Source organism: Nicotiana tomentosiformis, chromosome 11, assembly GCF_000390325.3.
Source record: "Nicotiana tomentosiformis chromosome 11, ASM39032v3, whole genome shotgun sequence".
In the NCBI taxonomy this organism is placed as follows: Eukaryota; Viridiplantae; Streptophyta; class Magnoliopsida; order Solanales; family Solanaceae; genus Nicotiana; species Nicotiana tomentosiformis.
In genome coordinates, this window is record NC_090822.1 from 87,001,400 (window position 1) to 87,016,583 (window position 15,184).

Sequence of the window (15,184 nt, forward strand, 5' to 3'; positions counted from 1 at the left end):
TTTTAACGTATTATTTCAAGCTTGGGCTTATAATTTTTGGATGCTCCAATAAGTTTTATAGTCCATAAATGTTAGTAACTCAAATAAATCATAAACCAAAATCAAATCAATACTAATGCTAATAAAAGACATTCAATTCAATTGTACTATGAATGAAAATAGTATTGATATTTTTTTAGTTTTTTCATGGTTTAGATAAAATGTATAACTTATTTTTCTTTTAGTAGTTAGTCATGTAAAAAATAGTACTTATTAGTCGTAATTTTAAATTATGTTTGTTTTCATTATGAATTATTAATAATATTTATTTTATGCGATTTTACTATCTTTATTGTTCAATATTTTAGTACAATGCCATGACTCATCTCATATTTATATTATTTTATTGAAAAATACTTTATATAGTTCTATCTTACTAGGATTAAAGAAATATTTGGAGCATAATTTTTATGTTTTGTGTAATAAAAATATTATGGGAAAAAAACCCGAAAAAACCTGAAAACCCGAAAAATCCGAAAAAAACGAAATTAAAAAAACCCAACTTTTATTGGTTTGGTTTGGTATTTAGATTTAATAACCCGATACAATTGATTTGGTTTGGTAATTAAAAAATTCGAACCAACCCGACCTATGTACACTCCTATTAGCCATTTATATAATTTATTTTCTTTTTGTAATATGTATATGAGTGTATATTTGTGCGCGTACCACGCGTGTATGAGACCATGAGTGATTCACATAATTTATCATATCTGCTCATAACCCATTTCATAATGCTTTCTTAGAATGGTGAATCTAAATTTGCAATGTTTTACAATTTTATATGTATGTATAGTTTCTTATTTAAAATTTTTGAATATGTTTGTAGCTATATTCAAGTATATAAATTGCTAGTTGAATGTATGAGAAATAAATTATGTTAATTATGCTAAATTTGTAGTTTCATTAAGCTATATAATTTGTTAGATTGAGCAACAGTGCAGTCAAATTTAGCAAACTAAAAAGTAATATTAAAATGAATTGATTAAAAACAGAAATAAGAGAAATTTTGTTATTCTAGGTTGGCATATCAAGCAGTAGTGTCTCAAGCAAGTTAATTTTTGCAAATTAAAAACAAGAAAAAAAAATGAAATAGAAATTTTTTTTAAGTCAAACTCATTTAACATATTTGTATATTTGTATTGTAAATGTTGTCTCTATCAAACTAAGATTTTAAAGCGTTAGATTGATAGTTCTCATATCTCTAACATGAAATGTGATGATACATCATACATAAAATAGTTTAGTAACAACTTACAAGTTAAAAGTGGAATTGGGGGGGGGGGGGGGGGGGTTATAAGAATAGTAAAAAAACGAAGTCAAATTCATCACTCAGTTTAGCAAGATTGAACTTTGGCATTGTAGTTCTCGTCTGCAAAACTACAGAGGAAAAATGGAAGCCGGTGCTCTTCTCAGAAGTCTAAATCCTTTCAAAATCAGAGCAAAGTTTTATGGGCCCTACGCAGTTCAGTGCTCATCCTTTTCTTCGTCTACCAATATTCCCACTGGTTCGTTTAAGTGTTCATTTCTCTTTCTTTTTATGCTTTAATTCCCAATACAGTTAAATATGTAATCTTGGCTTGAATTATATACATATAGTTGAATTTTCCTTAAAATTTTTATATATTTATACCAACTCTGTATCAATTAACTGACTGCGCAGTGAATAGTGTAATTTTAAGGTTGAATTTCTTTGGTGGGGGCAGGGAAAGAAATGGGGAAGAGAGCATATGATGGACTGCTTTTGGATGCAGCAAATACACTTTTGCAATTGACAAATCCTGTTGAAGAGACTTATGCTTCCATTGGCAAGAAATACGGTTTGTTGGTTCCTTCCTTTTTGTCTAGTATTCCATCTCCCCAAACACCAAATGAAGAATCTTTGTGCGTGTGTGTGTGTGTGTGTGTGTCTGTGTGTGTCATGTAAGCTTAATTGGCCCGTCAAGTAGAGCTTCATTTTATTGATGACACAATGAATTAATGCCCTCAGTCTCATTATATATGACACTATTAGTCTATTACTATTTGTAATTTTCTTAAGCATCTCTTAAATATTTTGATTTAAATTTGTAATTTTACATTATTCTTTTTATGATGTGAATTAATAAATTTATTCTAAATTGAGGAATTCAACTGAATTTTACATGCTTTGATCCTTGTACTACGAATCCTATCATTCTTTTGGGATGTGTGTACACTCATCTATATTGGTCTAAGGTTAGAGTAGAACTGTTCTGAATTTATGAATTCTGACTTATTTTTTATGGCGCAAGCTCAAATTCAGAAGTGCATGTGTTGCACTTTTCTTGAGGCTATTTATTGCAAGTTGTACTTGCTTTAACCGCAACTAGCATGATAATACAACTCTGAGAGGTTTAAGGAAACTTCTATTAGTAGGTTCTATGCTGCTAGAGAAGGAGATATATTTTGACTGTAGCTATCTTTATATCCAATCAATATTTTAGCAGAACCTGGCTTGATATTTAGCTAAATGATCAAGCAACTAGTACTTGGATTTCACTAGCATCTAGATGAAGTCCTATTTTTGGTGCAGCATAAAACAACAGCAATTTGTGGGAAGCAACTTTAGATTAGTTCTTTTGATATGCTGAGGTGAGGTTTAAATGTGTTATTCCAGCCTCTTCTTCAAGCAAACATTGTCAACTAGCGCAGAAGGTTGAGAGCAGGCTAATATGTCTATTTTTCTTCAGAGAGAATGCTAAAATATTTTATCTAATTATAGGGCTGACAACTTCTCCAGCTGAAATAAAGCAAGGTTTCAAAAGAGCTTTTGCTGCTCCATGGCCAGAGAAGCTACGTTATCAGGTCATTATGCCAATGTCACTTCATTGGGTTTCATGATCGTTTGTCACATGCAAAACCAGCAGATGTTTTAGCTGGTGAAAAGACAGCTTGCTAATATCTCTTATTTGTTTATCTCAAACTAATTATATTCTCGTGTTAGATATGTCTTGTTCTTGGTGATAACCCTCCTTTTGGGGCGGTGGGGGTGGGGGTGGGGGGAATGAGGGCCTTTCTCTCGCTGACCTCCTCCCATGCAAATAATAGCAACCCATTTCAGCTTGTAATGAATTGGTTCTTCCACATAGCATTCTAGAAATAATTAGCCAAAGAGAGTGACAATTAGGAAATAACGTAATTTGACATTTTCCCTGCAGCCCTGCCTCTGTTGTGGACAGAGGACCTTAAATACGAAAATTAAGCAGGTATCCTTAGCTAATTTACAAAGATGAATGAATTCTAGGTATACTACTTATTTATGGAAAATGGTCCTTTTGATATGTACTTTATAAGTGTGTTCTGCATATTCTGTATGAATAGGGTGGTGCCCTATCGAGTGATTTATTTGGTTTTTCATTTTGAAGCATAAAAGTTGTGGCCATTGAACCTCCATTGTCTCTTACTCATTCAGAAAATTCTAGATGAATGTCCATCCACTAAAATATTAAAAATACCTAAAATTATTGGTTAAGAAGTTCATATTTTCATCACAGTTTACTGTTCCTTTGGAATTATCAATCAACTGAAGATCAAGTGCAACTGACAGGATGATGGACGACCTTTCTGGAAGCTTGTCGTAACTGAAGCAACTGGTTGTAGCGAAGATACTTACTTTGAAGAAGTATACCAGGTCATTTTATTGCTAGTGGCTACCTAGTTGAATTCTAAAACACATTACAGAAATCGGAAGTTATCAGTGACTGCTTTAGCTGAAGTGTTTGCTTTCACCAGCACTATGCAAGTGGTGAGGCATGGCATCTTCCAGCTGGAGCCTATGACACCATATCAATTCTGAAACGTTCCGGAGGTTATCACGTATCTGCATTACTTTGCTTCTGATATAAGATTTACTTATTGAACTTTTCTTGTCAATCCTGTTGTCTCTGAAGTACTGAATCTTGGACAGTCAAACTCGCTGTTGTATCCAACTTTGACACCCGGTTGACGAAGATATTGAAAGAGCTGAATGTGTTGGATCTGTAAGCATCAATACCTTCTTATACTTTTTCCCCTTGTTAAAGAACAATCCGAGCTTAAACTACTTTATGTCGGTAGTCAATTATGTTACTTGGTTATGAATGCCAATACCCCATTTCAAATGCTCTTAAATTTTAGCCTTGAAAGAGTTGGAAAAAGTTTTATGAATTCAAACCTATAACTTACACAGCATTCTCATCTGTATGAAATGGCAGGGTCGATTCCTGCTTGAAATTTTGAAGATGTTTCATTTATATGTTATTTTGTAGATTTGATGCCGTCATCATATCTTCAGAGGTTGGCTATGAAAAACCAGATATAAGGATATTTAGAGCTGCTCTAGGTATGTGCTTCAAAAACTAATATATCTTCATTAGCATGATGATAGAAGGCGTCTCTACTTTAGTTTTGTTTAACTTTTTAATTGACTTTTTAACAACTCTCTCTTGTTCTGTTATGGCTTATTAAAACTATAATTTGATATTAACTCATTTGTCAAATATACTGAAATAGGCTATAAAATGATTGACCTTATCATGTTTTGCGGTGTTGTAGATCAGATCTGTGTAGAAGCAATAAAAACTGTTCATGTTGGAGATGATGAAAAGGCTGACAAAGGAGGAGCAAATGCTGCTGGAATTGACTGCTGGTAATTTTTGAATGCCTTGCTTTATTCAAATTTTCACAATTTCTATAGCTAATATCTAGCGCGAAGAGAAAAGAAAGAAAAGAAACTAGTTTTAATGCTGTAGTTGCTGCATCAAAACCATCATTTTAACTGTTAACATGATAATTGGTATTCAACAGCTAATAGGGAGATAGTTGATTAAGAACGTAATGATCACCCACGAGAAACAATATTTTGATGCTTCCCTCTTCAAGTAATACTTGATTGTATTCAAGTTCTATCTGCAGTTATGGAAACATCAGTGAGATATTAGTGACATTTATTAATAGGAGATACTGTTGAATACCAGTTATCAGGAAAAGCATTTAAAGAAAGTCTTCTGTTACTTTTTACCAATCATACAGAAAGTACGACCTTGTCATCTGGTTAAGAAATTTTCATTCACAAAAATATGTCTTTCAGGCTATGGGGTGTAGACGTGAAGTCATTTGCAGATATACAGAACCGCATTCTCTCATCGGCATAGTTTTTTTGTTAGTGGCTCAGTCATTTGGGTGGTAAGCAAAAGAACCTCTATTCCTTTTTCCTTTCATTTCCTTGTAAAGCGGTATATCCTGTTAATAAATGTCACTAATATCTCACTGTTGTTTTCATAACTGGCAGATAGAACTAGACTACAATCAAGTATTACTTGTAGAGGGAAGCATCAAAATATTGTTGTTTGTGATCATTATATTCTCCATCAATCATCTTTCAATTCCAAAGTATAAAGTTAAGCTGCAGCAGCTTTTAATAAGCTTCATGCTAGGAGTTCTGCATAGTGATTCAGTAATCAGCTACGATATTCCATTATAATAAGAAAACCCCATATGAGACGCTACTTCCTCCCCATCTCCACAAAGGCAGTGGCAGAGGGCAAGATCATCCAAAATTGTATCCCTTTGACGAAATGATTCACTAATCAATCTGAAAACTCACCCCAATATTCGTTCGTTTGGGATTTCACAGCTCTGTCAGAGCCTATTTTGGCTCAACTTCTCTCCCTACAAAATTTGAGATAATAATCACATTTGTTTTGATCTAATATTCCAAAGCTAGTTTGAAACTATTCTGTTTTAGTTTTACAAGGTTGATGTTTAGTTATTGTTTGGCTAAATTTGTGTGCTATTCAGGATTCATTCAGTCCTAGTTTGGCAAATCAAGCTCTACTATTTACTACCATTGACAAACATGGAGTAGCTAATCTACTATTAGGCCTCCTTTACAAGTCATGTGGAAGCACTCCTCAACTTTTGTTTACATTTCTAGTAGAAAGTCAGGGATGAAGTCACATAAAGAATGAGAAGTTTGTGTCTTAGTTGATAATACAAGAGTTCAACTTTTTTGTGTTGGCGATGTGAAAAATATTGATAAACATTAATTAAATAGTTGGTTGTTAAGTTGTTCCACATTGGTTGTGGGATGTGGTTTTGGTATTCTTATATGGTTTGGGCAATACTCATCTCATAAACTATCGTTCTTTGAGTTAATCCAAGATTCATTTTAATATTTAGGTCCAATGTCCATTTTTTCACATTAGTAAAATGCAATTAACCTGCCGTTACAGGTTAAACTATGTTAATAGCCTAACTCTTTTTACATTGTCACTGCATATAACTAAATTCCATGCCTTGCCTTTTGGAGCCCCTTGCCTTTTAGTACAGCCAAAATCCAGACATACATCAAATTTGGGACTTTAAGTTGTCGAGTAGATTGTCCTTACAGAAAGTAGGAAACTACCAGCTATGTCAATTTATAAGTAGTTCATTACAAAAATTGGTCAATTTATAAAATATTATTAATATTAGTCAAATATTACTAATATTAGCCAATTAGCTATTTGCAGCAAAAATAAAAGTCTAATTTTTGCTTTCTTTGGGTATTATTATAATAGAGTAGGTACGTCTTAAGGAGCTTGAATCTAAGTTTTAGGATGATTTGGTGGAGTTTTGAGCTAGTTTGAATTGAAAATTCGAAGTAAAAAATGATGTGTATCAATTGTGTATCACATGTATATATGTGTGTGTGAGATACATGCGTGATATATGTTTGATACATGTGTCGCAAAAGGATTTTTTGAACTCGATTTAATTACGAATTTTGATACCAAACCAGTCCAAATCACCTCCAATCTTCCTCAAATTTTGTATATTGACTTATCTATATGTTTTCAATGAATTTCAACTATACTTATTGAAAAAGGTCCCTTTTTGCTTAGATTTTTGGAATATTGTATATATATTTTATCACTTTATTTGCTACCTCATCCAAGAAATTTTCTTTTCGTCTTGCATCTAATGTCGCTAATCACACTTAAAAATATGGAAAGAGATTTTTGCGTGTGGTTCTTTGAGAGAAAGAACCTTATTTATTTGGTTTTTCAATTTTTATATGTGTTTGGCTAGTTTTTTGTAAGTCCGTGACTAATGGTTGGAGGTTGGTAAATTAAGACTTATTTGGGACATTTTTGTAAGTTTCCTAAAATGATTAATTGCGGTTAGCTTATCAAAGTTCATGGGTAGTACTACGTGTCATTCATTAGCACTCATTTCCAACTCTAGTTTTTAAGTGCTTGCGAGTAAAAGAGTTATTCCCTTTATTCCATTTAATGTGGCACTATTCTTTTTTAATCTGTTCAAAAGAATGTCATATTTCTATATTCAGAAACAATTAACTTTAAGTTTTTTATTTTACTTAATGAAATGCTTTCATTGCCACAGAAATTTCATGGCATATATAAGAATATAAGTTCCGGAAGTCTTTTTTTCTGTCTTAAGTTTCGTACCAATCAAACTCTGCCACATAAATTTGAATAGAGGGAGTATATATTTTGGGTTTGGAAGAAGAAAACAAAAATTGAAACCATTTAGAAGCAGCAGAATGCATGTATCAATTTTTTTTCGTTTTCAGATTGACCAGACAAGGAATGTGTGTATTAATAGTAACATTCATAATATTATTTCGTTGGTATACTCAGATTCTCTTTTGCCATTACAAAAGTTCTTCAAAAGAAGTTGCTCTAGCCATTAGTAATACACTTACCAAAAGTAGTCAAACACATATAAAAATTAAAAAATTAAATAAATAAGGTTCTTTCTCTCAAAGAATCACACACAAAAATCTCTTTCCATATTTTTAAGCGTGATTAGCGACATTAGATGCAAGACGAAAAGAAAATTTCATGGATGAGGTAGCAAATAAGGTGATAAAATATATATACAATATTCCAAAAATCTAAGCAAAAAGGGACCTTTTTCAATGGGTATAGTTGAAATTCATTGAAAACATATAGATAAGTCAATATACAAAATTTGAGGAAGATTGGAGGTGATTTGGACTGGTTTGGTATCAAAATTCGTAACTAAATCGAGTTCAAAAAATCCTTCTGCGACGCATGTATCTCACACACAGGTATACATGTGATACACGTATCATTTTTTTCATGTTCATTTTTTACTTCGAATTTTCAATTCAAACCAGCTCAAAACTCCACCAAATCATCTCAAAACTGAGATTCGAGCTCTTAAGACGTACCTAGTCTATTCTAATAATACTCACTCAAAAGAAAGCAAAAATTAGACCTTTTTTTTGCTACAAATAGCTAATATTTTATAAATTGGTCAATTTTTGTAATGAGTTACTTATAAATGAACATAGCTGGTAGTTTCCCGTTATTTTATCCATCTATACCAGTTACGACTGACTTGGAGCACAACCTACAGACAGTGGCGAAGCCACATAGAGTGATTGGAAAATTACATTGAGTATATAAAAATTTATGCTATGTATATAAGTAAAAAATTACTTTTATATATATATATATATATATATATATTAAACCTTGAACACCCTTTGTAAAATTTCTGTGCGTCCCCAGAAAAAGTTTTTTTTTTTTGAGGATCCGACAATTTATACAGGAATACTGCCTACAGATAGCCTTTTTTGCCCTGTTCCATCAAAAACTATATTTCACCGGTAATTAATGGGAAGGCCGCAGCTTATTTTTGTAACAAAAGAAAGGAAATCATATTCATATTCCTTTTTCTTTCCTTTCTGGTTGAGCTTGGAGTAGGTAAGCAGAGGCGAATTCAGTATATTAGTTAGTGGGTTCAAAATTTATATTTTATACTATGTTCTTTTTTCTCATTATTTATTTTATCTTTGGGATTGTAATGATCTTAATTTCTGTGTTTCCATGTCTTTTGCTTTACTAGCGTTAGGATACGCCGTGTACCTATATCAATAAATATTACTAAAAGTTAAAAATTATATTCAATTTGTATGACATATTTTTCTTATTAAAATAAGATAGATAAATAGATTCATGTACATTTATAGTTATAAATACAAACAATATACGCATAGTTATTATTATTAAACAAAGATTTAATGTGATTTGATTTTAGTCCTTTTTATTTAAAACATAGCTTTGAACAATTTTGATATAGGGTTTTAATTTTATGAGTTAGGCAACTATCTTTTTTAGTAATAACACGGAATGAAAGTCTAAATCACCAAGTAAAAAAGAAGCAATAACTTTTTTTTTCCTGCTTTTCCCTTTTATGTCAAATACTAATAAAATTTGTTGCCTTCGAATATTAGAAAGTACCGTTCTACTAAGCAGAACTTAATTAATTTTGCTAGTAAACTTTGTGAGTTTATTGATTAGTGTAGCTTCAGTAATAATAAAGCTGTAATTGTAGTCGTTTATCGTCATTGCAATTGATTTCTGAGATTGAACAATTATTTGTTTGGTTGGAGTTCTTGTTGTTAAAATACATGTTTCATATCACTAATAAATCCACCATATTTTTACCTATTTAAATGCTTTTGATTACCAATAAATATAAATTAATTCCCTTATATTAGTCGTATATTGTTTAATTTAATTTGAATTCCTCATATAACTTCAGTTTTAGTATAATCGGTAGTACTGGACCGAAACAAATAACAGAAGATCAATAACAGTACTTAGTTATTTTTGTCAAATTAAAATAATTGTAGTTGTTCTTCAAATTTTTCCTTTAATGACTTGAATCCAAATATAATGTTTTGTAGTTAGATATTAAAACTTGAAATTTGCATTCCTAAAACGTATTTCAATGTCATAATTAATTCTTTTATTGGACCTATCAGGTCTTCAAATTATATATGAATTTTCTTTTTGTTGATTTTAATGTCCTAAATACTAGTACTTCTTACACAATATTTTAAATATGAAAATCTTAATAAATAAAATGTTAGTTGATTTCAAAATTTTAAATATTAGAAAATTAATAAAATTATTATTTTATTTAGTATAAACTCTGTCTTTAAAGGGTAAAAAGGCGAATGATATTTCGCTAAAGACATTCGTGCTTTTAATATAATATAAATATAGATAGATAGATATAAATTTTAGTCTTAACCAAGGAAGTAAAATCATGGGAACACTATGACACTTACCTAATTAAACCTTTTAGGAACCAGTACTACATCAAAGTTGTAAAGAAAATAAATACTCCTAAATAAAAGGAAAATGATGAAGAGATCAAGTGCCCCCGGTGTTAGTTTAGAAAAATTTACTTAAGTACAACGAATAGCGCAGGGGAGTGTGCAAACTAGCTCACCAAGTCACTAAAATACCAGAACTATTCTAATCGGAGTAGATTTCAAAATTCTAACTTTTAGCTCATTCAAACTTTAATATTTCTTTTTTCTATTGCAATTGTATCACATACGAAATGTAGCTTAATTTAATATTTGAAAGGTAGATGTCAATAAACATTTCACGCATTTATAGTAGTATAGACTTAACTGATTGTTAATTCAATAATTCTCAAGTTATTTATTACATTTATTTTCACATTCCTCCTAGTTATATTTGAAACTATGCTATCTGTCTCAACTGCATGTGATATTTAGAAGTCAAGAGACATCTGGTCATATTGGTTGCTGCTTTTATCCAAGGAAAGCAACTGCACTATACACAACAATCCTGAACAAAAGATGAAAGTAGAAATTGTGCACCAAACTACTCTATACAACAGGAACTCTTTAAGCAATTAACAGAATAACAAAGAACAGATATGCCATTGAAAAATGGACCAATAATACTCAAAGAGATGCTAGATTTGTGTGACTGTTTGCGATTCTTTAAATCACTCTACACCTCGAGTGGCAGTACCAAAGAGGCTCCAATCATGAACTTTGAAACTAGGGACTGCAAGTTTAAAAACCTCAGCCATCGGCATAATTCCAGATTGTGCAGCAGGTACAGCTACGCCAGCTCCGACTGTGCTAGCACTCTCACTCAAGGGGCTACAATCACAAAGGTAAACGATGAAAACGTTAAACAAAAAGCCTAATTGACTTCATAGCTTAAATAACCAGGTGTAAACCGAGTTAGCTCCCAACTTACTTTATTAATAAAGGCTCATATGCAGTCACGAGAATATCTGTCCCAACTTCCTTAAGGCGAAGGTTTGCCAGGTACACCTGAATGGGATGCGATCAGATCTCATATTGCAGTTAAAACTGCAACGGGGTAAGGGTAGGGGGTGGAAAAGGGAATTTACAAATTTACCTTAACCAAGTTCTGTGCCTCCCTACCTTGTCTTCCCTTAGAAACGGCCTATGAATTGAATAAGGTTGATCTCAATTAGATTGACAACATGAAATGATAAATTTGATCAACTAACGAAAGCAATTTATGAAATTTTACAACAAGCTGGCTAGCATTGTCCACGACTCTCATCCTAGTTGAAAATATGTGTTCTGGTAGATCTAACAATCTTTACATCTACTTTCATTTCTCTAGAAAAATTATTTCATGCAACAGTAAATGAAGAAGAAAAATACTTTAGCTTTACTAAAATACTACCTCTTAAAAGTAAAAGAAAAGGGAACTATCTGGCTGGAAACTAAATCCTCTTCTGGAAATATATGCATTTTACATTTTCATCACAAACATGACATGGGAGCACCATCCCTAAGTTCTTTCGCCAATAAATCAATTTCAAGTGTATTTGCCGAGGCACTTAACGCATGTAGTACATGTAAAAAAACGATTCGGTGAGCTGATAAAGGGACCGGGCTCCTCTACAAATTGTATTCAAAGCAAATACAAGTCATCAAGGCCTTACTAAAAAGAAATACAAGTCATCAAGGCCATGAGTTATAGTTTTCAGAAAATTATACACATGGATTTACCAACTTTGTGAAGATAACTACAAATTCTGAATACCGTCCCCGTACAGGAGCATAAACGACACAACTTACTGTAAAGAGAATGAAGGTTATTATGGTTTCTAGAAAGGCTAAATAATCATTAAATAAATGATGCTTCAGCCACATGGTATAAGAACTCATGGGAACTTACTTAATTGCGATGAGAGATTAGAACAGCTTTTGAAAAACCATGTCATACACATGAAGATCCATAAAATAAGATGCCAACTGAAGTTGAGATCATCAGTAAATGCTCAGTAATTCTAAAATAACACTAACATACCATTTGACCAACAGCAGTGGAGATGACAGCAGGCGTGTTTCTATAGCACAATCCAGTAGCCTCAAATACTGCGGACTGCTCGATGATCTGTAGATACAAACAAAGAATCAACAAGATAATTGTAACCAAACAACTTATAAATGATTTGGCTTAACCAATTATTGAAGTGCAAGCTTTTAAGAAAATGCACACTTCAATTTCGCACATTTTCACGTAAAAAATTTCCCGTTTATATGATTGTAGTAGAAGACCAATTATTTGGCAAGGTACTATCGGATCTTGAAGAAAAACTCCCCAGAGAGTTATCAGTAAAATCATAATTATGTTAACTCAAAAAAGGAGATAATACCAGAATAATAGACATTAAACAACTTGAAATCAGAAAATTCTTTTGAAAGAAATGGAAATGAAAATATAGAACTAAACAGCAATATATGGAGGAACTCTACTGATTTAGTGCAGCTTTTGGATGGTTAGTTCAATTTGGATCAATAAGTAAATCTCTGTGAAAGATGCATTCTTCATTTGGGATGTATGAAAGTGAGAAAGATGCAAGAGGTCTACAGACCAGCCTGCAGAGGTTCAAAGTATTCTTTTGATATAAGTTCAGACTGTGAAAAACATAGAGCACTTTAGGAGGAAGCAGGGCCCAACAAAAATATTGGTCCTTTCTTATCTCCACTTCCAAGATGTTCTTTCTTTATTTCCCTCGGAAGTAGTAGCCTTTTCTTAAGAGGTTTTCTTCCTGCTTTTGCTAGGACCAGTTAATGGAAAAGGAAAATAAATTTCATTTCACTCTCCCTCTGTGCATCAGTGTGTTCGATGATTACCAAATGCCTGAGTAGTTTATGAGAATTCACACATTAAATTAGAGAAACACAAAGTAGTTGAAATTTGACGAAAGGACAAGAGTCACAATATGATAGTTCTTTTCTTTTTTGATAAGGTCACAATATGATAGTTGTCGTACCAAACAACTCATCCAACTTAATGTCCACCTAACTCGATGAGTTTTGCAGTCCCTCCTACTTCAATTTTAAACTATTGGTTGAATCAATCAAACAACCATGCCTCAATCCAAATTATATTGGGTCGACTATATGAATTCTTTGTGTCCATTATATATGCTGATTTTAAATTATTTGAGCAATAACAACAAAAACAAGAACAACAATCCAAACGAACAAATTAAAGAATGATAGTCATCAGAGTATCGTCATGTCCCTACAATTAGTTCATATAAGCATATCTGATATTCACCACCTCGAAAAGCAGATAAAATTGGAATAAAGCAGAAATGAAGAGAAGAGAAAAAGTTGTCCGAAAGAAAGAGCTTACCGTAGTTCCCTCTGCATCTTGTTCATTTGCAAGATCTTGAAGAAACCAGGTGGCACTTCCACTGTCTGCTACATCCACCTTCAGATCCAGAAGCTCAATAATCAAACTCTCATCGCGCGCAGGGTCCACAAACACCTCCTGCAATTCAAATAAGCAAAGTAAAACAAATTTGAACATAAGATAAGAAGAAAAAACAATGAAACACTATGAAAAAAATCCAGTATTTCTTCCAAGCTTAACCTTTTAAAATCACATCGCAAGTATGCCTTTTCTTAATTCAATCAAAAGTAAACAAGAACAAAGACAACTAACCTCATATAAAACATTAGAAGAACAAACGAAAAAACACAATGAAAAATTAAAACAAATCCAGAAATTTCATCCAAGATTAAAATTTTTCAATAAAATTGCAAATGGGGGTGTCTCTAATTCGACCAGATTAACCTTTAATAAATAACACTGCAATTTTTTATTTTTTTAATTTAATCAAAAGTGAACAAGAACAAAGGCAACCAATCTCATAAAATTTAAACAAACACAGAAAACACATTAAACAAACTACTAGAAACAAAGGAATAAACACACCCAAAAAAAAAAAAAAAATCAGAAATTTCATCCAAGATTAAAGTTTTACTCATAAAATTGCAAATAGGGTGTCTCTAATTTGACCAAAAGTGAAGAAGAAAGAAGGGAACAAACCTGATAATCAGGAACTTGACGCACATTACTGACATCCTGCAAAATCAGTGAAATTCAACAACATCCTCAATACTTTCACTTGATGCACACAATCAGATAAAATATCTAAAAACTTGCTTTTAAATCGCCTATATGAATCCTCTATGTCCATTCAGTTTTATTCAGACACATTTCATTTAAGTAGGAGGCTATTTTTTACACAGCCATAACATATCACACCGCCTTCCTTTATTCGGGTTTGCCCAATTCAAATCAGATAGAATGCAGAAATAAAGGCAATTGGCAAAAAGTAGTTTTAGAAAATCATAGTAATATGTAGAAACAAGTGGAGTAGTAGAAAATTGGAAAAGGAAAAACCTGGAAACGGAGAGGGAAAGTGCTAGAAATAGCGCCGCCAAAGAGAGCACGGTCAGTACAAGAGTCTTCAGGCATGTTCAATAATCCTAAGATCTATGTATCACACTATGTGTACAGAACTAGAAAAATATGGGAAGACTTCAAAAAAAATATACTACTCTATTAGTATTATGAATTCAACGGCAGTGCTTGCTTTGAACGCCAAGTTCGATGAAAGTGACAAAAACATATTATCAGAGCCAGGTTTCGATCCTGGGACCTGTGGGTTATGGGCCCACCACGCTTCCGCTGCGCCACTCTGATCTTATTGATAGTTATTGATATACAGTACTATATATCTAATTAATGTTAATTTTCCGAACAATATGTATGAATTTTATTTTCATTATCTTCTTTCTTTTTTCTTCCCTAATGTAATCGAATTTTTATGAGACAAAAATATGATTTTAAAAAACAAACCAAAATAATCCAGTTAGGTAGATATTTTTTGAAGGAACAACAACAACAATCAATCAGTGTAATTTTACAAGTGGGATCACGCAGCTTTACCCCTACCCTGAAACGGCAGAGAGACTATTTTCGATAGACCATCG

General features: G+C 32.3%; 2 protein-coding genes across 3 annotated transcripts; one reads left to right on the plus strand and one right to left on the minus strand.

Annotated features, from left to right (window-relative positions):
• The first annotated feature begins 1,346 nt into the window (after window positions 1-1,346).
• Window positions 1,347-6,147, plus strand: LOC104098732 (uncharacterized). 2 transcript variants are annotated; one of them, XM_009605539.4, is made up of 10 exons: window positions 1,347-1,547; window positions 1,746-1,859; window positions 2,783-2,865; window positions 3,608-3,691; window positions 3,793-3,868; window positions 3,968-4,040; window positions 4,308-4,381; window positions 4,594-4,687; window positions 5,129-5,223; window positions 5,839-6,147. In XM_009605539.4, the coding sequence occupies exons 1-9, from the start codon at window positions 1,433-1,435 to the stop codon at window positions 5,190-5,192; spliced, it is 777 nt and encodes a 258-aa protein (XP_009603834.1). In that variant the 5' UTR covers window positions 1,347-1,432; the 3' UTR covers window positions 5,193-5,223; window positions 5,839-6,147. The 2 variants fall into 2 exon arrangements, with proteins under 2 accessions (XP_009603834.1, XP_009603833.1); XM_009605538.4 differs by lacking the exon at window positions 5,839-6,147 and adding an exon at window positions 5,330-5,750 and having other exon boundaries at window positions 1,348-1,547.
• Window positions 6,148-10,622: 4,475 nt separating this feature from the next.
• LOC104098733 (uncharacterized) lies at window positions 10,623-14,809 on the minus strand. Its single transcript, XM_009605540.4, has 7 exons — window positions 14,592-14,809; window positions 14,235-14,270; window positions 13,536-13,673; window positions 12,198-12,284; window positions 11,271-11,318; window positions 11,106-11,182; window positions 10,623-11,005 (listed from the first exon to the last, which is right to left on the minus strand). The coding sequence occupies exons 1-7, from the start codon at window positions 14,664-14,666 to the stop codon at window positions 10,846-10,848; spliced, it is 621 nt and encodes a 206-aa protein (XP_009603835.1). The 5' UTR covers window positions 14,667-14,809; the 3' UTR covers window positions 10,623-10,845.
• Between the last annotated feature and the right edge of the window lie 375 nt (window positions 14,810-15,184).

Bases quoted from the DNA above. Each gene is read 5' to 3' on its own strand.
- LOC104098732 (XM_009605539.4), top strand. From the start codon at position 1,433: ATGGAAGCCGGTGCTCTTCTCAGAAGTCTAAATCCTTTCAAAATCAGA. The intron at 4,382-4,593 runs GTATGTGCTTCA...GCGGTGTTGTAG, and splicing joins GATATTTAGAGCTGCTCTAG to ATCAGATCTGTGTAGAAGCA. The intron at 4,688-5,128 runs GTAATTTTTGAA...TATGTCTTTCAG, and splicing joins GCTGCTGGAATTGACTGCTG to GCTATGGGGTGTAGACGTGA.
- LOC104098733 (XM_009605540.4), bottom strand. From the start codon at position 14,666: ATGCCTGAAGACTCTTGTACTGACCGTGCTCTCTTTGGCGGCGCTATT. The intron at 14,271-14,591 runs GTTTTTCCTTTT...CTGATTTTGCAG, and splicing joins CTTTCCCTCTCCGTTTCCAG to GATGTCAGTAATGTGCGTCA. The intron at 13,674-14,234 runs GTTTGTTCCCTT...TTTGAATTGCAG, and splicing joins GTCAAGTTCCTGATTATCAG to GAGGTGTTTGTGGACCCTGC.